This window comes from Bos indicus, chromosome 8 (genome assembly GCF_029378745.1).
Source record: "Bos indicus isolate NIAB-ARS_2022 breed Sahiwal x Tharparkar chromosome 8, NIAB-ARS_B.indTharparkar_mat_pri_1.0, whole genome shotgun sequence".
Lineage (NCBI taxonomy): Eukaryota > Metazoa > Chordata > Mammalia > Artiodactyla > Bovidae > Bos > Bos indicus.
The window spans coordinates 1,864,181-1,888,796 of NC_091767.1; the positions used below are offsets into that span (position 1 = coordinate 1,864,181).

The following is a 24,616-nucleotide window of genomic DNA, read 5'->3' on the forward strand; positions in this document are numbered from 1 at the left end:
TGGACTCACACATGACTCTGATGGAATAAGGTTTTCTGGCCGCACTCTTGGCTGTGATGAACCGTGTGTAATTCATTCTGGATTCCAAGTACCAAGCCCGTCCTTTGGTGGTTGAAGACTAGGAAAACAAAACAAGGATCCACATCAGTCCTGCCACCTAATTCTTGCCCAGGAAAGACTTCTTCTGCTGCTGGTCAGTCCCACTCACATGGTCAGGCTTCATGTCCCCTCCTGCCCATCAGAGCAGCTACTGGAATGCAGGGGACCTGAGGTTGTGCTTGGAAAATCAAGGCAAAGAATGGCCAGTGTGGTGGGAAAGGGTAGGTGAGGGCTAATCTAGGGACAGCTCACCTGAGGATCAGAAGCTGAAAACTGAAGAGATGATTGATTGCTAGAAAATCAAAGAGACCAGACTTTGAAATTGTCAGGAGCAACCGCAGGAGGAATGAGTGATCAAGGTTCGCAGCTCAGGCTGCCTTTTAAAGGCTTGGCTTAGGACTCTTGGGTACAGAATGAATTATAAGGCCAGGTGTTCTGGACTCCGTCATTCTCTAAACATTTGTTGAGTGCTTCCTCTGTGCTGGAAGCTGTATGTTGTTTAAAGTGATGATAGAGACAAAGGACAGGTCTGGAGGCTGGCAGTACAGGATGAAGACATCGGCAGGCATGGTTCTCTCTGAGACCTGTGACCCAGAATCTGTTCCAGGCCTCTCCCCTAGATGCTGGTGGTGTGTGGTAATTTTCAACGTTCCTTGGCTTGTGGCTGCATCACCGTGATGTCGGCCTTGGTCTTCACATGGCGTCTCCCTGTTGTGTGCACGCCCCTGTTGTCAAACTTCTTATAAGGACACCAGTCTCATTAGACCAGGGCTCACCTTCATCACCTCGTGTTAACTTGGTTACCTCCATAGAGACTCTGTTCAAAGAAGGTCACACTCCTAAGTACTAGGGATAAGACTCCAAAATGTCTTTTGTTTTTAAATTTGAAAATAGTTAATTTACGGTGTTGTGTAGTTTCAGGTGTATAACAAAGTGACTCAGTTAAACATATATATTCTTTTTCAGATTGTTTTTCATTATATGTTGTTTTTTAAATATTATTTTATTTATTTTAAATTTATTTATTTTAACTGGAGGCTAATTGCTTTACAATATTGTCCTGGTTTTGCCATACATTGACATGAATCAGCCATGGGTGTACATGTGTTCCCCATCCTGAACCCCCTCCTACCTCCCTCCCCATCCGATCTCTCAGCATCATCCCAGTGCACCAGCCCTGAGTGCCCTGTCTCATGCATCGAACCTGGACTGGCGATCTGTTTCACATATGATAATATACATGTTTCAATGCTATTCTCTCAAATCATCCCACCCTCGCCTTCTCCCACAGAGTCCAAAAGACTGTTCTATACATCTGTGTGTCTTTTGCTGTCTCGCATATAGGGTTATCATTACCATCTTTCTAAATTCCATATATATGTGTTAATATACTGTATTGGTGTTTTTCGTTCTGACTTACTTCACTCTGTATAATAGGCTCCAGTTCCATCCACTTCATTAGTACTGATTCAAATGTATTGTTTTTAATGGCTAAGTAATATTCCATTGTGTATATGTATCACAGCTTTCATTATATGTTATTAAAAAATTTTGAGTTTAGATCCCTGTGCTATACAGTTGGAACTTTATCTATCTTATATATAATAGTGTGTATATTTTAATCCAAACTCCTAATTTATCCCCGTGCTATCTGCTTTAGTAACCATAAGTTTCTTTACTATGTCTGTGAATCTACTTCTGTTTTGTAAATAAATTTATCTGTATAATTTTTTAAGACTCCACATATAAGCAGTATTAAATGATATTTGTCTTTTGCTGTCTCACTTATTTCACTTAGTATGATAATCCTCTGTCCAACCATGTTACTGCAAGTGGAATTTTTTCATTCTTCTTTATTGCTGAGTAGTATTCCATTGAATGTGTGTGTATACACACACATACACACACACACGTTCTTCATCCATTCATCTGTCAATGCACATTTATGTTGCTTCAGTGTTTTGGTCATTGTAAACTTTGCTGCTGTGAGTATTAGGGTACACATATCTTTTAAGATTAGTTTTTCACTGGATATATATCCAGGAGTGGATTTTGTAGATCATCTGGTGGGTCTGTTTTTAGTTTCTTAAGAAATTCCCATATTGTTCATCACCAATTTACATTCCTAACATCAGTGTAGAAGGGTTCCCTTTTCTCTAAATACTCTCAAGCATTTATTATTTGTAGCCTTTTTTTTTATGGTGGCCATTCTGACTGCTGTGAGGTGATAACTCATTGTAGTTTTGGTTTGCCTTTATCTAATAATCAGCGTTGTTGAGCATATTTTCATATGCCTTTGAATTGACTTTTGTGTATGGTGTTAGAGAGCACTCTATTGTCATTCTTTTAAATGTAGCTGTCCAGGCTTGCCGCATCACTTACGGAAGAGACTGTTCTCTGTTGTATTCTCTCGCCTCCTTTGCCATAGATCAAGTGACCGCAAGTTTGTGCGCCTGTTTCTGAGCTTTCTATCCTGTTCCGTGGATCTCTGTCTTTTTTCTGCCAGTTCCGTACCTTTCTTTGATGACTATAGCTTTGCAGTATAATGTCAGGGAGGCTGAGTCCTCCAGCTCAGTTCTTTCCTGTGATTCTTTTGTCTATTCAGAGTCTTTTGTGTTTGCACATAAATTTAAATTTTTAAAATCTAGTTCTGTGACTATGCCATTGGTATTTTGATAGCGAGTGCCTTGAATCTGTAGATTATCCTGGGTGGTATGATCATTTTAACAACATTAATGCTTCCAATTCAAGAATCTGGTATATCTTTCTGTTTGTCACGTCTTTAGTTTCCTTCATCAGTGTCTATAGTTTTTTGGAATAGAGCTCTTTTGCTTCTTTAGCAGGTTTATTCCTCAGTATCTTATTCTTTCTGATGATAGTGGTAAATGAGATTGTTTCCTTAATTGCTCTTTCCAGTGTTTTGCTATCAGTGTATAGTAATGCAACAGATTTTTGCATATTAATTTTGTATACATCAACCCTGCCAAATTCATGGATGAGCTCTAGGAGTTTTCTGGTAACATCTTTAGGATTTTCTATGTATAGTATCATGTGTGTGTGCATCCATGCTAAATCACTTCAGTTGTGTCCAACTCTCTGTGACCCTGTGGAGTGCAGCCCACCAGGCTTTTCTGTCCATGGAATTCTCCAGGCAAGACTACTGGAGGAGGTTGCTGTGCCCTCCTCCAGGGGATCTTCCTGACTCATGTATTGAAGATGTGTCTCTTAAGTCTCCTGCATTGACAGGCATGTTCTTTACCACTAGCGCCATCTGGGAAGCCCCGTATAGTATCATACAAGTGCTAAATGTTGATAAAGAAGAATCTAATTCATAGTGTAGATTGGTCCCAACCTGTGCTTACCAAGCTCAAGTGGTTCTGTGTTACTCCCTGGGGACGCTGCACGACTGCTTGGTTCTTGATAGTAAACCTTCAAATCCAGGCATCTGCAAACAGTGGCAGTTTTACTTTTTCTTTTCCAATTTGGATTCCTTTTATTTCTTTTTCCTCTCAAATGATCATTGCTAGGACTTCCAAAAGTGTGTTGAATAATTGTGGCAAGAGTGGGCATCCTTGTTTTTTTCCTGATCTTAGAGGAAATGATTTTAAAATTTCAATGTTCAGTATGGTGTTAGTTATTACTGATTTCTTTCTGGATGATCCATGCATTGATAAGTGAGGTGTTAAAGTTCCCCGCTATTATTGTGTCACTGTTGATTTCTCCTTTTATAGCTTTAGCATTTGCTTTATATATGGAGGTGCTCCTAAGTGGGGTGCATATATGTTTACAATTGTTATATCTTTTATTGGATTGATCCATTGATTATAATTTACTGTCCTCTTTTTCTCTTGTAACAGTCTTTATTTTTAAAGTCTATTTTGTCTGATATGAATACTGCTACTCCAACTTTCTTTTGATTTCTGTTTGCATGGAATACCATTTTCCTTCTTCTCACTTTCAGACTGTATGTGTCTCTTGATTGGAAGTGGGTCTCTTATAGGTAACACATGTATGGTTCTTATTTATAGGTTGTTATGAATTTGTTTTTTCTCACACAGCATGTGGGATCTTTGATCCCTGACTAGGAATCAAACAGGCACTCCTTGCTTTGGAAGCATGGAATCTTAACCACTGGACCACCAGTGAGGTTCCTATGGGTCTTGTTTTTGTACCATTTATCCAGTCTATGTCTTTTGGCTGGAGCATTTAATACGTTTAGAGTAATTATAGATATATTGCATTTTGTTAATTGTTTTGGGTTTGCTTTTGTAGGTCTTTTTTCTTCTCTTCCTCTTTTGTTCTTTTCTCCTGTGATTTGACAGTTAACTTTAGTGTTGTGTATGGATGCCTTTCTCTTGCGTGTGTTTGTATCTATTGTAGGGGCTTTCCAGGTGGCACTAGTCATAAAGAACCTGCCTGCCAATGCGGAAGACATAACAGACGTGGGGTCAACCCCTGGGTCAGGAAGACCCCCTGGAGGGGGCCTGGCAACCATTCCAGTATTCCTGCCTGGAGAACCTCATGGACAGAGGAGCCTGGCAGGCCACAGTCCATAGAGTCACAGTCAGACATGACTGAAGCGACTTGGCATGCACGCACACAGCTATCATAGATGTTCCCTGAAGCACTGTTTCTCAGATCCTGTTCCAAGGATTATTTGCATCAGAATCACTTTAAGGGCTTATTAAAAATTCAAATTCCTGGGCTCTGCCTCTTACCAAGTAAATTAGAATCTGCCAGGAGGAGTGGGGTGAGAGGGTTGGAGGATGGGTGGTATGACAGGAAAGAGCTCTGAATCCTTTACAAATGAAGTAAGAAAGCCAAGGCTCAGGTTTGTGGTAACCACGAGGTTTTGATATAGCAGTCTATATATAAGCAAGATTGTTTTATTTTTTATGTATTGATTTTTTGTTTCCCTTTATTTAAACTAATTTTTAATTGGAGGATAAGTGCTTTATTTTCAATGTTATGTTGGTTTCATAACAGTGTGAATCAACTATAAGTATAAATATATCCCTATACTTTTTAACCTCTCTCCCACCCACACCATCCCACCCCAAGATTGTTTTAAGTTTCTGGTCTTTTAACCTTGGCTGTACCACCTGCCACCCAGTGTACAGACATATGTGTGGAAATAGGAAATCTTGTTGCAGGTATAGGAGGGCTTATCTATTTATTTTTCTAGAGAATTAGGAGGTCCAGTGCTGAAGGAGAAGGGGGATGTGGAGGACTGGGCATTTGATGTGAAAGAACAGGATCTGAATGTTTAATATGCAAGCAGAGCAGTGGCATAGCATCCCTGAACAGTAACACAGGCCCATTTGAGGCTGGCAACTACAGGTTGGGACCAGGCTACACTATGAATTCGATTCTTCTTTATCAATATTTAGCACTTGGGTGCAAACACAGATGACAAGGGGTAGCTGTATCTATCCAGGATCAGGGTTTTGCATGTGGAGGCAATGAGCGGTCTGTGGCAAACATTAGGAAGAGAGGAGTTGAGATTGTATCTAAAAGGGTGCAGGTGACGGGACACAATGAAACAGCTGATGGATAATGTGAGGGTAGGGGCTTCTGTGGGCTTCCCTGGTAGCTCAGCTGGTAAAGAATCCGCCTGCAATACAGGAGACCCTGGTTCAATTCCTGGGTTGGGAAAATCCCCCTGTAGAAGGGATAGGCTACCCACTCCAGTATTCTTGGGCTTCACTGATGGCTCAGATGGTAAAGAATCCACTGCAATGTGGGATACCTGGGTTTGATCCCTGGGTTGGGAAGATCCCCTGGAGGAGAGCATGGAAACCCATTTCGGTATTCTTTCCTGGGAAATCCCATGGACATAGGAGCCTGGCAGCCTACAGTCCATGGGGTCACTGAGTTGGACCTGACTGAGCAACTAAGCACAGCACAACACAGAGGCTCTTCTGTAGATGGGAGGTTCCCTGGAACTTGGTATGGGAAAAATACTCTGCGCTGGGCGCCCTGGCGGTGAGGGAAGCTGGCCCATAATAGTGGCAGCATAGGCAGATGCGGAGTGTGCCCGAAGGCAGGGTCTAGAGGGGTCAGATTGCCTGAGTCTCCAGGGAGTAGGGCCTGCTGAAGAAAGTGTGTGAGCGATGGTGTGGACGTGGTTTTGGGAGAAATGAAGATGCCAACCTCATTTCTCAAGTGCAAGGTAAGGGGGGTGTAGGAGGATGGGCAATTGTTGCCTAAGGAAGCTACAGGAGTAGGCATCCACAGTGCTTTGCAGGCTGAAGTAAAGCCAGAGCCTGGTAAGGCCAGGGAGCGTGGAACAGAGTTTAAAGGTCAGAAGGAATTATGATGATCCAGCCATTCCAGAGGCTTGAGAGGTGGAAAAGAAGTGAGTTGCTCAAGGAAGTAGTCACACAGGTTATTTGTGTGATGAGAGTGTGTAAATAACCAAAAGCCTTTATGTTAGAATAGGAACCAAGGAAAACAGGGATGTGTATCCTGGTTGATATGCCAGCTGTTCCCTGAAGCACTGTTTCTCAGATCCTGTTCCATGGATTGTTTGTGTCAGAATCACTTTAAGGGCTTATTAAAAATTCAGATTCCTGGGCTCTGCCTCTTACCAAGTAAATTAGAATCTGCCAGGAGGAGTGGGGTGAGAGGGTTGGAGGCATGGGTGGTATGACAGGAAAAAGCTCAGAACCCTTTACAAATGAAGTAAGAAAGCCAAGGCTCAGGAGGAGAGTGGACACATACTTCACTAGAGGATGCCTGCAGTGCTGGATGGGAGCCCAGAGCAGGATGCTCAGAGGTGGTGAGCCCAACAGGGAATCATTCATCCTGGTGTTCAACGGCTGTGGACTGGCCTGCCGTAGTGGATTGATTGGACGAGACTAGGGTTTTAAGTCATACGAGGCTGAACTTCCTATAGATGAGAATGAGGCTGTCCTTAAAGCTAAAAATGACCCCAAAACTTTGAGATCTGCCCCAGGTCTTGTCAAGGGGCAGGGAAAGGGGAGCCCACAGAGTCTGTTTGTTGGCAGTAAAGAGAAAATTTACCTGTTTCCAGGGTTTCCCTGGCAGTCCTGTGGTTGGAACTGCACTTCCACTGTGAGGAGCATGGGTTCAGTCCCTGGTTTGGAAACTGGGATCCTGCATGCTGGGTGGCATGGCCAAAAAATAGGGGAAAAAAATCTGCCTCATAAATATAATTCCATCAGATCTGGCCTTTCCATGAACTAGTTACACTTTCAGGGTTCCCTCCCTACCACAATTCAGTTTTGACTGGTAGTTCTCTTACCACTTGGAAGATTTCATCTCATTTGTGACCTTCCCAGAAAATCAGATCCCAACCGTCTACATTCTATCCAATTTCTCAAAGTTAGACTGATGTCATTGCAGCTGCTTAGACTGGCTCTTGTCTGGTAGAGGCTGACTTTGTGGGTTCTGGCAGCCTCCCATTACCTGAATCCCCATTACCAAAGCCAACAATCAGGGGATATTCCAGTTGAAGATCTGGAGGGCTTTTGCTTCACCTGCACCATTATCTCAGCTATTGACAGGCCAGTGTGACACCTTTCCGTCTTGTGTGTGGAAACTTGTTCCAGGATATTTGTAAGTCCAAAAGTTGCAGGCTTCCCTAGTGGCTTAGACAGCAAAGAATCCACCTGCAATGCAGGAGACCTGAGTTCGATCCCTGAGTCAGAGAGATCCCCTTGAGAAGGGAATAGCTACCCACTCCAGTATTCTTGCCTGGAGAATTCCATGGAGAGATGAGCCTGGCAGGCTAAAGTCCATGGGGTTGCAAAGAGTCAGACACGGTTGAGCAATTAATACTTTCATAGTTCAAAGGCTGTGGGAGTAGGACTCCTAGAGGGTGGTGGGTAGGAAAAAAAATCCAGCTGTATTTGGGGTGCTAAAGCAGAGATTACTGCGTGGGAACACACGATCCCATGGGTCACTAGCTTGTATGTAGCAGTTTTAACTGTTATATCTGAGGGCTTATCTAGGACGTGAAAATCTGTCAACCTTCATAGCTTTAACATTGCATTGTGTGTATAGTATATTCTTAGACTAGAGCCAAGAATCTTTAGCTTCTCTCTGGATGGATGTGGTTGTTAGAAGATGGATACATAGAGGTGGAGAGAATTTCACCTCACATAGTTGTGGTCTTCTAGCTGGGAGAATGGAAGAGATATTATTAAGGCAAAACTAGAGCTAGGGAGCTATAGAATTCAGGCGATGGGTCTCAGGCAACTTTATAGGAAGTACATCAGGCTGGTGACCCTAACAGTGCTCTTAGGAAGTCATCTTGGGAGTGAGTGGGGACAGCTGATTATCAGATATTCTTCTGGCCTCCCGAGCACATGGACACCCAGCTTTATCTTTGTTTTCCAGTGTCCTTTGTGACCAGGGGCCATGTGACCCAGTTCTAGCCAATGGAAAGTGATGTTCTCTGCTGGCATAACCGGATCTGACGCCTGCATCAGACATAACAGCTTGCGCTCATGCTTTTCCATAGCAGTTTTGCTCTTCCGTCTGTGGCCTTACAACCAGAGCACTGGCTTTGCACCCGTGTTCTTCTCTTGACCCTGTGAAATCTATTAGCTCAGCTTGTCCTTTGTGGCTTCAGTGGAGTGGGCTGGGGCAGTGGTCCCATGCCAAGGGCATCTGCTGTCCCAGCTGCATGTGTTCATTCAAAATAAATTTGGGTTGATTGCCTCCAAAGGTACACAGCTTTTCTGATTTGATGGGATGAAGGAGGGTGCACATATTCAACTACAGAGGTGCTGTCCAGGGAGTGTGGAGCCTCTTCTCAGGCAGGGACTTTCATTCAGGGCTGGAAGGGATGGACCAGTTAGAAATGTGGCTCAGATGTGCCCTCAAGTTACTGACTGTGTTTGATGAAGCGAAGTAGGTGTACCAGCTGGACTGGAAAATCTTCCCACACGAGGAAGGAGGAAGTGTAACCCAGGAGGCAGACCTGTGCTCGTTATGTAAGAAAATTATGTTATGTAAGAAAATTACGTTATGTAAGAAAACAGGTGCAGATAAGGCCTACCCTGGATGATGGCTCAGCTGAGAGGTGAGGATGCAGTCACGGGGAACAGATCTGTGTCATCACCACTTAGGTCAAGAAGTGGGCTCTTCCCAGGACCCCAGAAGCACTCCCCACTCCTTCCTCAGTGACCACTTCCTCTTCTCTAAAATTGATTTCTGTCTTGACTTCCAATACCGCAGGTCGCTTATGCCTGCTTTTGAACTTGATATAAAATGGAACCAGGCAGTTTGCCTCACTTTGTTTTCTTTTCGACAACATCGTGTTTGGGAGATTTACTTACATTGTTAGTAGTAGTACTTTATTCACTCCTGTTGCTGCATTCCAGTGTATGACTGTAGCATCTTGTATGTGACCGTGTATCCCTTGTACTGTTCATGGACATGCGGAAAGTTTCTACTATTTGGCAGCTAAGAGTGTTGCATTCATGAACATTATTGTACACATCTTTTGGTGAAAATACCTATGTATTTTGGATATACACCTAGAGATGAAATTGCTAGGGCTTCCCAGGTGGTGCTCGTGGTAAAGAACTGTCTGCCAATGCAGGAGACGTAAGAAATGTGGGCTAGATCCCTGGGTTGGGAAGATCCCCTGGAGGAGTACATGGCAGCCCACTCCAGTATTCTTGTCAGGAGAATCCTGTGGACAGAGGAACCTGGCAGGGTACAGTCCCTAGGGTCACAAACAGTCAGACACGACTGAAGTGACTTAGCATGCAGGCGGGATATATACATATTTTGTGTTGATAGAAACAAACAATTTTCCTAAGTGGTTATTTGCTACTTTACCTTTTCGTTAGCAGTGCATGAGAATTCCAGATGCTCCACCTTATCAACTTTGGGCATTGTCTCCTTCTAAAATTTTAACTATTCTGGCAAGTGCATAGTGATAGTTCATTGTGTGCTAAAGACTGAATGTCTGTGTCTGCTTCCCCTCCCCTTCTCCCCCCATTTCACGTGCTGAAATGCTAGTCTCCAAAGTGATGGTAGGAGATGGGGCCTTTGGAAGGTGCTTAGGTCATGGGGATAGAAGCCTCATGAATGAGATTAGTGTCCTGATAAAAGAGACTCCAGAGTGTTCCCTAGCCCTTCCACCATGGAGAACACAATGAAATATCTGGCCCCTGGCTGAGGATGTCACCCAGCCATGCTGGCACCCTGATCTGAGACTTTCAGCCTCTGTGAGATATACGTTTCTATTTATTATCAACAACAACAAAAATATTGCTTGCTTTGAAGTCCCTCTTTTCCTGTCACATGAGCTTGGTCCTTGCCATGCCCATGACCCAGCTTCAACCATGCAGAGGAGGACAACCCGGTCATATAGGGGTCAGCAAACTACAACCCTTGGCCCTTTATGGAATTATTTTCATATTTTTAAATGGTTGGAAAAACTCAGAAGAAGAATTATATTTTAACACATGAAAATTATATTAAATTTAGATTTCAGTGTCTATAAATAAAATTTTATTGGAACTCATTATTTTAGCCATACCCATTAGCCATACTCATTATTTTTTTTCACTTACTGTGGTTGCCTTTGCAGCAGGGTTGAATAGATGTAACAAAGATGCTATGGCCTGCAAAGTGTGAAATACTTACTATCTAGCCCTTTCCAGGAAAAAACTTGCCCACATCTACTTAGAATATTGCTAAACAAAAAATAAAATGAATTTGTGACCTTAAGTGTCCATGAGAGCAAAGCTACTGACCACATGAGGGGCTAGACCATTATCTTACTTAAGTGACTCCAGTAAAAACAATTATGGCAGCCTTTTTACCCTAATACAGAAATTAATTCTGCAGGCAGAGTGTTGCTGTAACAAGAAGCTAAAGCCATATGGCATTGGCTTAATGGTTGGGCAGTGGATGGTGAGGAACATTATTTCTGGAAAACTGGAATCAGGTGACTCAAGTCAGTTGGTGAGTGTGGCTCCCACCCCTGTTAATTTAGAAGTCAGATCATGAGTTTTTGGTGCCTATTGCTTAGCGGAAGGGGTTGCCAGGACTCTTTCCTAGTTGCATTTAACAAGGTATAATAAAAATGGGATGAGCTGGCAAGAACTGGTTCATTTTGAAGCATATTTGGAAGCAAATGGGCTTTAGGTTTGAAATCCAAATGTTTCCAAATTCAAACTCTGGAGACAAAACTTACTCAGCGTCTTTATCAGCTTAACAAAACATTCCTGCTTTATAGCAAAATCAGGCTAAAAGATTGTTATCCAGCTCAAGCCTATTATTTCAGATAATATTGTGGGCATCAAGGTAGTCTTCAAAAAATGGGGAAGAAATGCTTGACACAAGCAATGAACCCGTAAACACAAGACAGGTATAAATATTTGCTCTGGAATACAACTTCAGTTAAGGCTCCAAGTACATAATGCTGATTCAAAGTCAATACACAGAAAAGATGCTTGGAATGATTTCTATTTTTTTTTGAATTTACCAAGGCTAGATTTATGGCCCAGGACGTGATCTATCCTGGAGAAGGTTCCATGTGCGCTTGAGAAAAAGGTGAAATTCATTGTTTTGGGATGAAATGTCCTATAGATATCAATTAGGTCTAACTGGTCTATTGTATCATTTAAAGTTTGTGTTTCCTTGTTAATTTTCTGTTTAGTTGATCTATCCATAGGTGTGAGTGGGGTATTAAAGTCTCCCACTATTATTGTGTTATTGTTAATTTCTCCTTTCATACTTGTTAGCATTTGTCTTACATATTGCGGTGCTCCTGTGTTGGGTGCATATATATTTATAATTGTTATATCTTCTTCTTGGATTGATCCTTTGATCATTATGTAGTGACCGTCTTTGTCTCTTTTCACAGCCTTTGTTTTAAAGTCTATTTTATCTGATATGAGTATTGCTACTCCTGCTTTTTTTTGGGTCCCTATTTGCATGGAAAATCTTTTTCCAGCCCTTCACTTTCTCTGTATGTGTCCCCTGTTTTGAGGTGGGTCTCTTGTAGACAGCATATGTAGGGGTCTTGTTTTTATACCCATTCAGCCAGTCTTTGTCTTTTGGTTGGGGCATTCAACCCATTTACGTTTTAGGTAATTACTGATAAGTATGATCCCGTTGCCATTTACTTTATTGTTTTGGGTTCGAGTTTATACACCGTTTTTGTGTTTCCTGTCTAGAGAATATCCTTTAGTATTTGTTGGAGAGCTGGTTTGGTGGTGCTGAATTCTCTCAGCTTTTGCTTGTCGGTAAAGCTTTTGATTTCTCCTTCATATTTGAATGAGATCCTTGCTGGGTACAATAATCTGGGCTGTAGGTTATTTTCTTTCATCACTTTAAGTATGTCTTGCCATTCCCTCCTGGCTTGAAGAGTTTCTATTGAAAGATCAGCTGTTATCCTTATGGGAATTCCCTTGTGTGTTATTTGTTGTTTTTCCCTTGCTGCTTTTAATATTTGTTCTTTGTGTTTGATCTTTGTTAATTTGATTAATATGTGTCTTGGGGTGTTTCGCCTTGGGTTTATCCTGTTTGGGACTCTTTGGGTTTCTTGGACTTGGGTGATTATTTCCTTCCCCATTTTAGGGAAGTTTTCAACTATTATCTCCTCAAGTATTTTCTTATGGTCTTTCTTTTTGTCTTCTTCTTCTGGAACCCCTATGATTCGAATGTTGTAGCGTTTAACATTGTCCTGGAGGTCTCTGAGATTGTCCTCATTTCTTTTAATTCGTTTTTCTTTTTTCCTCTCTGATTCATTTATTTCTACCATTCTATCTTCTAATTCACTAATCCTATCTTCTGCCTCTGTTATTCTACTATTTGTTGCCTCCAGAGTGTTTTTGATTTCATTTATTGCACTATTCATTATATATTGACTCTTTTTTATTTCTTCTAGGTCCTTGTTAAACCTTTCTTGCATCTTCTCAATCCTTGTCTCCAGGCTATTTATCTGTGATTCCATTTTGATTTCAAGATTTTGGATCAATTACACTATCATTATTTGGAGTTCTTTATCAGGTAGATTCCCTATCTCTTCCTCTTTTGTTTGGTTTGGTGGGCATTTATCCTGTTCCTTTATATGCTGGGTATTCCTCTGTCTCTTCATCTTGTTTAAATTGCTGAGTTTGGGGTGTCCTTTCTGTATTCTGGCAGTTTGTGGAGTTCTCTTTATTGTGGCATTTCCTCACTGTGTGTGGGTTTGTACAGGTGGCTTGTCAAGGTTTCTTGGTTAGGGAAGCTTGTGTCAGTGTTCTGGTGGGTGGAGCTGGATTTCTTCTCTCTGGAGTGCAATGAAGTGTCCAGTAATGAGTTATGATATGTCTATGGTTTTGGGGTGACTTTGGGCAGCCTGTATCTTGGAGCTCAGGGCTGTGTTCCTGTGTTGCTGGAGAATTTGCTTGGTATGTCTTGCCCTGGAACTTGTTGGCTCTTGTGTGATGCTTGGTTTCAGTGTAGGTATGGAGGCGTTTGATGAGCTCCTGTCAATGAATGTTCCTTGGAGTCAGGAGTTCCCTGGAGTCAGGGTTTGGACTTAAGCCTCCTGCTTCCAGTTATCGGTCTTATTATTACAGTAGTTTCAAAACTTCTCCTTCTATACAGCACCATTGATAAAACGTCTACTTTAAAGATGAAAAGTTTCTCCACCATGAGGGTCACCCAGAGAGGTTCACAGCATTACATGGAGAAGAGAAGAGGGAGGAGGGAGTTAGAGGTGACCCGAAAGAGATGAGGTGGAATCAATAGTGGAGAGAGTGGGCTAGCCAGTAATCACTAATTGCAGAGGAAGGTAAACTTCCAACTCATTTTATGAGGCCACCATCACCCTAATACCAAAACCTGACAAAGATCCCACAAAAAAAGAAAACTACAGGCCAATATCACTGATGATATAGATGCAAAAATCCTTAACAAAATTTTAGCAATCAGAATCCAACAACACATTAAAAAGATCATACACCATGACCAAGTGGGCTTTATCCCAGGGATGCAAGAATTCTTCAATATCCGCAAATCAATCAATGTAATACACCACATTAACAAATTGAAAAATAAAAGCCATATGATTATCTCAATAGATGAAGAGAAAGCCTTTGACAGAATTCAACATCCATGTATGATAAAAACTCTCCAGAAAGCAGGAATAGAAAGAACATACCTCAACATAATAAAAGCTATATATGACAAACCCACAGCAAACATTATCCTCAATGGTGAAAAATTGAAAGCATTTCCTCTAAAGTCAGGAACAAGACAAGGGTGCCCACTTTCACCATTACTATTCAACATAGTTTTGGAAGTTTTGGCCACAGCAATCAGAGCAGAAAAAGAAATAAAAGGAATCCAAATTGGAAAAGAAGTAAAACTCTCACAGTTTGCAGATGACATGATCCTCTACATAGAAAACCCTAAAGACTCCACCAGAAAATTACTAGAACTAATCAATGATTATAGTAAAGTTGCAGGATATAAAATCAACACACAGAAATCCCTTGCATTCCTATATGTTAATAATGAGAAAACAGAAAGAGAAATTAAGGAAACAATTCCATTCACCATTGCAACAGAAAGAATAAAATACTTAGGAATATATCTACCTAAAGAAACTAAAGACCTATATATAGAAAACTATAAAACACTGGTGAAAGAAATCAAAGAGGACACTAATAGATGGAGAAATATACCATGTTCATGGATTGGAAGAATCAATATAGTGAAAATGAGTATACTACCCAAAGCAATTTATAGATTCAATGCAATCCCTATCAAGCTACCAATGGTATTCTTCACAGAGCTAGAACAAATAATTTCACAATTTGTATGGAAATACAAAAACCTTGAATAGCCAAAGCTATCTTGAGAAAGAAGAATGAAACTGGAGGAATCAACCTACCTGACTTCAGGCTCTACCTCAAAGCCACAGCCATCAAGACAGTATGGTACTGGCACATAGACAGAAATATAGATCATTGGAACAAAATAGAAAGCCCAGAGATAAATCCACGCACATATGGACACCTTATCTTTGACAAAGGAGGCAAGAATATACAATGGAGGAAAGACAATCTCTTTAACAAGTGGTGCTGGGAATACTGATCAACCACTTGTAAAAGAATGAAACTAGAACACTTTCTAACACCATACACAAAAATAAACTCAAAATGGATTAAAGATCTAAACATAAGACCAGAAACTATAAAACTCCTAGAGGAGAACATAGGCAAAACACTCTCCGACATACATCACAGCAGGATCCTCTATGACCCACCTCCCAGAATATTGGAAATAAAAGCAAAAATAAACAAATGGGACCTAATTAAACTTAAAAGCTTCTGCACAACAAAGGAAACTATAAGCAAGGTGAAAAGACAGCCTTCAGAATGGGAGAAAATAATAGCAAATGAAGCAACTGACAAACAACTAATCTCAAAAATATACAAGCAACTCCTACAGCTCAACTCCAGAAAAATAAACGACCCAATCAAAAAATGGGCCAAAGAACTAAATAGACATTTCTCCAAAGAAGACATACAGATGGCTAACAAACACATGAAAAGATGCTCAACATCACTCATTACCAGAGAAATGCAAATCAAAACCACAATGAGGTACCATTTCACGCCAGTCAGAATGGCTGCGATCCAAAAGTCTACAAGCAATAAATTCTGGAGAGGATGTGGAGAAAAGGGAACCCTCTTACACTGTTGGTGGGAATGCAAACTAGTACAGCCACTATGGAGAAGAGTGTGGAGAGTCCTTAAGAAACTGGACATAGAACTGCCCTATGATCCAGCAATCCCACTGCTGGGCATACACACTAAGGAAACCAGAATTGAAAGAGACACGTGTACCCCAATGTTCATCGCAGCACTGTTTATAATAGCCAGGACATGGAAGCAACCTAGATGTCCATCAGCAGATGAATGGATAAGAAAGCTGTGGTATGTATACACAATGGAGTATTATTCGGCCATTAAAAAGAATACATTTGAATCAGTCCTAAGGAGGTAGATGAAACTGGAGCCTATTATACAGAGTGAAGTAAGCCAGAAAGAAAAACACCAATACAGTATACTAACGCATATATATGGAATTTAGAAAGACGGTAACAATAACCCTGTATACGAGACAGCAAAAGAGACACTGATGTATAGAACAGTCTTTTGGACTCTGTGGGAGAGGGAGAGGGTGGGATGATTTGGGAGAATGGCACTGAAAAACGTATAATATCATATATGGAATGAGTCGCCAGTCCAGGTTCAATGCACGAAACAGGATGCTTGGGGCTGGTGCACTGGCTAGACCCAGAGGGATGGTATGGGGAGGGAGGAGGGAGGAGGGTTCAGGATTGGGAACACATGTATACCTGTGGCAGATTCATTTCGATATTTGACAAAACCAATACAATATTGTAAAGTTTAAAAATAAAATAAAATTAAATTAAATTAAAAAAAAAAAGGAAAAAAAAAAAAAACCACAAAAAACCAAAGTCAATACACAAAACTTCCCAAGCTCCTGGGGGACTTTTATCATCAAAGAAACTGATACTGGCCTCAATAAGCCCTATTGTTGTTGTTGTTATTGTTTAGTCACTAAGTCATGTCCTATTGTTTACAAGCCCATGGACTGTAGCCTGCTAGGCTCCTCTGTCCATGGGATCTCCTAGGCAAGTATACTGGAGTGGGTTGCCATTTCTTCCTCCAGGGGATCTTTCCTACCCAGAGATAGAACCCATGTCTTCTGCATTGGCAGGTGGATTCTTTATTGCTGAGCCACCTGGAAAGCCCTCCAAAATGCCCTGAGGCTCCCCTGGCCTGAACAATGGTGGGGAGATGGAAAACCTACAGCACCAAAGAGAGCAGATACTCTAACGTCCACCTCAGGTGTGGATACTGAGTAGGGACAGGAAACAGGAGGCATCTCCACTGGCCACCTGCACAGTGGGCAGAGGTTCCTCCTGGCAGGTACTGCAGGGCAGAGCAAAGAACAGACTTCAGGCAGAGCCCAGATTCCATTATTTTTAAGATGTAAAATTCAAAAAGGTAAAAATCACAACACTCATACCCATATAAAATGAGCACATGTCAAAGATTTCATTTAACTCATTGTGAGGTAACCCATAAAACATTAAAATGAGTTGAATTGATAAGAGTGAACATCGACATTTTAGGAATCAGTGAACGGAAATGGACTGGAATGGGTGAATTTAACTCACATGACCATTATATCTACTACTGTGGGCAAGAATCCGTTAGAAGAAAAGGAGTAGCCCTCATAGTCAACAAAAGAGTCCAAAATGCACTACTTGGATGCAATCTCAAAAATGACAGAATGTTCTCTGTTCATTTCCAAGGTAAATCATTCAATATCACAGTAATCCAAGTCTATCACCTGACCAGTAATGATGAAGAAACTGAAGTTGAATGGTTCTAGAAATACCTACAAGACCTTTAGAACTAACACCCAAAAAAGATGTCCTTTTCATTATACGGGACTGGAATGCAAAAGTAGGAAGTCAAGAAATACCTGGAGTAACAGGCAAATTTGGCCTTGGAGTACAGAATGAAGCAGGGCAAAGGCTAATAGAGTTTTGCCAAGAGAACGCACTGGTCATAGCAAACACACTCTTCCAACAACAGAAGAGAAGACTATACACATGGACATCACCAGATGGTCAACACCAAAATCAGATTGATTATATTCTTTGCAGCCAAAGCTGGAGAAGCTCTATACAGTCAGCAAAAACAAGACTGGGAGCTGACTGTGGCTCAGATCATGAGCTCCTTATTGCCAAAATCAGACTGAAATTGAAGAAAGTGGAGAAAACCACTAGACCATTCAGATATGACCTAATCAAATCCCTTATGATTATACAGTAGAAGTGACAAATAGATTAAAGGGATTAGATCTGATAGACAGAGTGCCTGAATAACTATGGACGGATGTTCATGACATTGTACAGGAAACAGTGATCAAGAGCATCCCCAAGAAAAACAGAGGCAAAAGGCAAAATGATTATCTGAGGAGGCCTTACAAATAGCTGTGAAAAGAAGAGATGCAATAGATAGAGCAGAAAAGGAAAGACATACCCATTTGAATGCAGAGTTCCAAAGAATAGCAAGGAGAGATAAGAAAACCTTCCTCAGGGATTAATGCAAAGAAATACAGGAAAACCATAGAATGGGAAAGACTGAAGATCTCTTCAAGAAAATTAGAGATACCAAAGGAACATTTCATGAAAAGATGGGCACAATAAAGGACAGAAATGGTGTGGACCTAACAGAAGCAATAGATATTTAGAAGAGGTGGCAACAATACACAGAAGAACTATACGAAAAAGATCTTCATGACCCAGATAGTCACGATGGTGTGATCACTCACCTAAAGCCAGACATCCTGGAAGGTGAAGTCAAGTGGGCCTTAGGAAGCATCACTACCGACAAAGCTAGTAGAGGTGATGGAATTCCAGTTGAACTATTTCAAATCCTAAAAGATGATGCTGTGAAAGTGTTGCACTCAATATGTCAGCAAATTGGGAAAACTCAGCAGTGCTCACAGGACTGGAAAAAGTCTGTTTTCATTCCAATCCCAAAGAAAGGCAATGCCAAAGAATATTCAAACTACTGCACAATTGCACTCATCTTACATGCTAGCAAAGTAATGCTCAAAATTCTCTAAGCCTGGCTTCAACACTATATGAACTGTGAACTTCCAGAAATTCAAGCTGGATTTAGAAAAGGCAGAGGAAACAGAGATCAAATTGCCAACATCTACTGGACCATCAAAAAGCGAGAGAGTTTCAGAAAAAAATCTACTTTTGTCTTTATTGACTATGCCAAAGCCTTTGACTGTGTGGGTCACAACAAGCTGTGGAATATTCTGAAAGAGATGGGAATACCAGACCACCTGACCTGCCTCATGAGAAATCTGTATGCAGGTCAAGAAGCAACAGTTAGAACTGGACATGAAACAACAGACTGGTTTCAAATTGGGAAAGGAGTACATCAAGGCTGTATATTGTCACCCTGATTATTTAACTTACATGCAGAGCACATCATGAGAGACGCTGGACTGGATGAAGCATAAGCTGGAATCAAGATTTCCGGGAGAAATATCAATAACCTCAGATATGAAGATGATACCACCCTTATGGCAGAAAGTGAAGAAGAACTAAAGAGCCTCTTGATGAATCTGAAAGAGGAGAGTGAAAAAGTTGGCTTAAAGCTCAACATTCAGAAAACTAAGATCATGGCATCTGGTCCCATCACTTCGTGGCAAATAATGGGGAAACAATGGAAACAGTGAGAGACTTTACTTTTGGGGGCTCCAAAACACTGCAGATGGTGACTGCAGCCATGAAATTAAAAGACATTTGCTCCTTGGAAAAAAAGTTAGGACCATCATAGAGAGCATATTAAAAAGCAGAGGCATCACTTTGCCTACAAGTTCCATCTAGGCAAAGCTATGGTTTTTCCAGTAGTCATGTATTGATGTGAGAGTTGTACTCTAAAGAAAGCTGAGCATGGAGGAATTCATGCTTTTGAACTGTGGTGTTGGAGAAGACTCTTGAGAGTCCCTTGGACAGCAAGGAGATCCAACCAGTCCATCCTAAAGGAAATCAGTCCTGAATATTCATTGGAAGGACTGATGCTGAAACTGAAACTCCAATACTTTGGCCACCTGATGCGAAGAACTGAGTCATTTGAGAAGACCCTGATGCTGGGAAAGAGTGAAGGTAGGAGGAGAGGGGGCTGACAGAGGATGAAATGGTTGGATGGCATCAGCAGCTCAATGGACATGAGTTTGAGTAAACTGTGGGAGTTGGTGATGGACAGGGAAGCCTGGTGTGCTGCAGTCCATGTGGTCACAAAGAGTTGGATGTGACTGAGTGACTGAACTGAACTGAGCTGAATTGACAATTTTTTTCAGATTTTTATTTTATAAAGGGACAAAATTCATTTGCTTTTTTATGAACAAGAATTATTTCTACTGATTTTGATAGCAAACATTACTTTTTAAATTCAAAGTATAGTTGATTTATAGTATTAACATTAATTTCATGTGTATGATATAGTGATTCAATATTTTTATGGATTATACTTAAAGCTGTTGCAGAATAATGGTTACATTTTCCTGTGCTGTGTAATGTATCCTTGTAGCTTGTTTATTTTATACACAGTAGTTCATATGTCTTAATTCCCTTCTTTATCTTATCCCATGACCTCTCTCTCCACTGATAATCTCCCCAGAGATAGTTTGTTCTCTGTATCTGTGAGTCTATTTCTGCCTTTTTTGGTATTGTTCATTTGTTTTATAGTTTAGATTCCACATGTAAGTGGAAATATACAGTGTTTGCTTTGCTCTGTCTTATTGCACTAAACATGATACCCACTAGGTCCATCCATGTTTTTGCAAATGGCAAAATTTCATGTTTTTTGTGGCTGAGTAATATATTTCATTGCAGAGCTATATTACATTTTCTTTATCCATTCATCTGTTGATGGATACCTATGCTGCTTCTATATCTTGGCAGTGTTAATAATGCTGCTATGAACACTCAGGTACTTATATCTTTTTGAATTAGTGTCTTCATTTTCTTCACATGTATACCAAGGAGTGGAATTGCCTGATCATATGGTAGTTCTATTTTCAGTCTTCTGAGGAACCTCCATACTGTTTTCTATAGTGGCTGCACTAATTTACACTCACACCAACAATGTATCAAGGTTCCATTTACTCTGTGTCCTCATCAACATTTATTTGTTGTCTTATTGACAATAGCCATTTTGACAATGAGTTGATATTTCATTGTGATTTTGATTTGTATTTACCTAAAAGTTAGTGATGGTGACCATTTTTTTTCATGTGCCTGTTGGCCATCTGTATGTATTCTTTAGAAAAAGGTCTATTCAGGTCTTCTGCTAATTTTAAAATTGAGTTGTTTTTATAATATTAATTTGTGTGAGATGTTTTTCTATTTTGGATCTCATCCTCTTATTGGTTATATAATTTGCAAATATTTCCTTCCATCCTGTAGCTTGTCTTTTCATTTTTCCAATGGTTTCTTTTGCTGTGCAAAATCTTTGTTTAATTTGGTAAAACTTATTTATTTTTGCTTTTGTTTCCCTTTCCTGAGGAGATGGGTCTAAAAAACATTGCTATGACTTATATCAAAGAGTGCTGTATCTGTGCTCTGTTATAGAAATTTTATGGCTTTTGGCCCTACACTTATGTCTTTAAACATAAAGAATTTATTTTTGTGTATGGTATGATGGAATGTTCTAATTTCATTCTTTTACAGGTAGCTGTCCAGGTTTCCCAGCACCACTTGTTAAAAGAAGAGACTGTCTTTTCTCCATTGTATATTCTTGCCTCCTTTATTACAGATTAATTAAGTGTAGATATGTGGGCTTATTTCTGGGCTCTCTATTTTTTGCATTGATCCATATATCTGTTTCTATGCCAATACTATGGTGTTTTGATTACTGTAGCTTTGTAGTATAGTCTGAAGTCAGGGACCATGATAACTCCAGCTTTGTTCTTTTTTCCTAAGATTGTTTTGGCAACTTGGGGTATTTGTGATTCCATATAAATTTTAGGATTATTTGTCCTAGTTCTGTGAAAACTATTATGGGTATTTTGATAGGGATTGCATTAAATATGTAGATTAGTTTGGGCAGTATGGATATTTTAACAAGGTTAATTCTTACACTTTATTAACACTGAATTTCTCTCCATTTATTTTTATCATCTTCAGTTTATTTTCTCAGTGTCTAATAGTTTTCAGAGTATAGGTCGTTCATCTCCTTGGTTAAATTTATTCCTAGGTGTTTTGTTCTTTTTGATGTGGTTGTAAATGGAGTTGTTTTCTTGTTTTCTCTTTCTAATAGTTCATTTTTAGTGTACAGAGATGCAATACATTTCTGTATATTAATCTTGTATCCTGCAACTTTACTGAATTCATTTATTAGTCTTTTGGTGGGGACTTTAGGATTTTATATATAATATCATGTCACTTGCAAATAGTAACAGTTTTACTTTTCCCCTTCTGATTTGGATGCCTTTTCTTAATATTTCTTTTTCCTGTTTGACTGCTGTGGCTAGGGCTTACAATACTTTATTAAATAGTATTGTATTTAAGAATGGGCATCCTTGTCTTGGGAGGAAAAGTGTTCAGCTTTTCACCATTGGGTGTAATATTAGCTGGGGTTTGTCATAAATGGCCTTTATTATGTTGATAATAATAGCTATATTCCCTCAGTTACAACTTTGATGAGAGTTTTTCTTTATCATAAATGGATGTTGAATTTTGTCAAATTGTTTTTCTGCATCTATTGAGATGATTATGTGATTTTTATCCTTTCTTTTGTTAATGTGATGTATCAAGTTGATTGATTTGTGGATATTGAACCATCCTTGCATCCCTGGAGTAACTCCTACTTCATCATGGTGCATGATCCTTTTTATATATTGTTGGGTTGTTTTGCTCATATTTTGTTGAGGACTTTTTTCTCTGTGCTCATCACCTGTACTTTTCTTACTTTTCTGTGTCTTTGTAACATTCGCGGGCTTCTCCAGGTGGCTCAGATGGTAAAGAATCTGCCTGCAATGCAAGAGACCTGGGTCCAATCCCTGCTTCAGGAAGATCTCCTGGATAAGGGAATGGCAACCAACTCCAGTATTCTTGCCTGGAGAATCCCATGGAAAGAGGAACCGGCTGGGCTACAGTCCATGGGGTCTCAAAGAAGGACACAACTGAGCAACTAACACTTTGACTTGTAACATTTGCATTGTTTAACTTATATTTTATCCTTACAGGGTTGTAAAAAGCTTAGTCAAAGACAGAACACAGACTTATAGAATCTGGTGACTGCAGGAGGGCCTGCTGGACTACTTAGATTGGAAGGATGCCCAGTAATCTTGCTGATTTCCATGTTTACACTATGGAACTGTGACTTCTGTGTACTTTCTAACCTTTCACTTCCTGAATGGCAGTTTTATCGTGGTGTTTCTGGTTCATGTATCTGTTGTGAGTATATGGAGAGCAGGTCACTTTCTTTTAGTCTGTTTATCCCTGGATAGTACATCACTTGAAGGGTCTGGACTTTAAGCTGGATATACAGTGGGATCCTGGGTTGTGTCTGAGGGGAGTTGTCATTTGTAGAACAAGGGTACTGACAGAATTTAGATGGCCAGAGAAACAGACATGACTTTCATTCCAATTCTGTTCTTTCCTTCACCGTGGCTTCCCAGCTAGAAACTTTATCACCTGGCCTTATTTGCAGCTAGGTGTCACTTGGTGACTGAATTTTCACCGATGAAATCTTAACAAAGCTGTCTAAACCTCACTGTGCTTTCTTTTTAAAAACCACTTATGCACTCATTTTTGGCTGTGCTGGACCTCCGTTGGTGGGCTTTCTCCAGTGCAGTGAGTGGGGGCTGCCGTCTAGCTGTGGTGCATGGTCTTCTCATTGTGGAGGCTGCTCTCATTACAGAGCACAGGCTGTAGGGCGCACGGGCTTCAGGAGCTGTGACACGTGGCTCTAGCTGCCCCATGCATGTGAAATATTCCTGGACTCGGGATCAAACCTGTGTTCCCTGCACTGGCAGGTGGATTTCTCACCATTGGACCCCCAGGGAAGTCCATACTGCATTTTCTTAAGAGAAAATGGCTGACTCTGGTGTTCTTTTTTCCCCTCTACTCTGACTTGGGAATGGAAGTAGCTGTGACCCAGCTTCAACCCTGCAGATGAGCATGACTCTTAGAGTGTGTTGGAGTGAAAATATGGGAGAACACAGATCCCATAAGGACCCATGGAGCAGAGCTACTGGTCCAGACTTTCTGGACTATTACATGGGAGAAAGATGAATGCTTTTGTCTTTTTAAAAAAATTTCTTAAAGATATTATTGCTACATTTTAGCCTTTGCCCTGAATTATATAAGAGAGCTTAGAAAGGGGTACAATTATCTGACCCTTTCTGTGCAGCAGTCTTAAGAAGAATTATTTTTCTCTTTCAGGAAGAAAGCTATGCTGCTGCTACTGCTGCTGCTAAGTTGCTTCAGTCGTGTCTGACTCTGCGACTCCGGAGATGGCAGACCACCAGGCTCCCCTGTCCCTGGGATTCTCCAGGCAAGAACACTGGAGTGGGTTGCCATTTCCTTCTCCAATGCAGGAAGGTGAAAAGTGAAAGTGAAGTCGCTCAGTCATGTCCGACTCTTAGCGACCCCATGGACTTCAGCCTACCAGGCTTCTTGATCCATGGGGTTTTCCAGGCAAGAGTACTGGAGTGGGGTGCCATTGCCTTCTCCGAAGAAAGCTATATCCCATTTAAATGAGCAAGTTTATTCATTGAATTTATTTACTCTCTCATTGTGAGAAATATCCTCTGGCTTACTCCAGAAGGGGCCCTCAACAGCAGGATACTGTCAGATGAATCCTCAGGAGGTGATTCTCTGTAATGTTTTGCAGCTACTTATTATGAGGACATGTCCAAGCACTATAAATGCCTAATTCTGTTGTTCTTCTCTCACGTA

General features: G+C 40.6%; 1 protein-coding gene and 1 long non-coding RNA gene across 2 annotated transcripts in view; one reads left to right on the forward strand and one right to left on the reverse strand.

Annotated features, from left to right (window-relative positions):
- Nucleotides 1-76, reverse strand: part of LOC109562760 (kynurenine/alpha-aminoadipate aminotransferase, mitochondrial-like) — a 38,132-nt gene extending 38,056 nt beyond the window's left edge. The window contains exon 1 of the mRNA XM_019965769.2: nucleotides 10-76. Within this exon, the coding sequence (XP_019821328.2) occupies nucleotides 10-76 (67 nt within the window). The remainder of the gene's footprint in view (nucleotides 1-9) is intronic.
- Nucleotides 1-24,616, forward strand: part of LOC139184491 (uncharacterized) — a 145,716-nt gene extending 121,100 nt beyond the window's left edge. Inside the window, exon 3 of the long non-coding RNA XR_011567980.1 lies at nucleotides 24,101-24,616. This is a non-coding gene — a long non-coding RNA (uncharacterized lncRNA). The remainder of the gene's footprint in view (nucleotides 1-24,100) is intronic.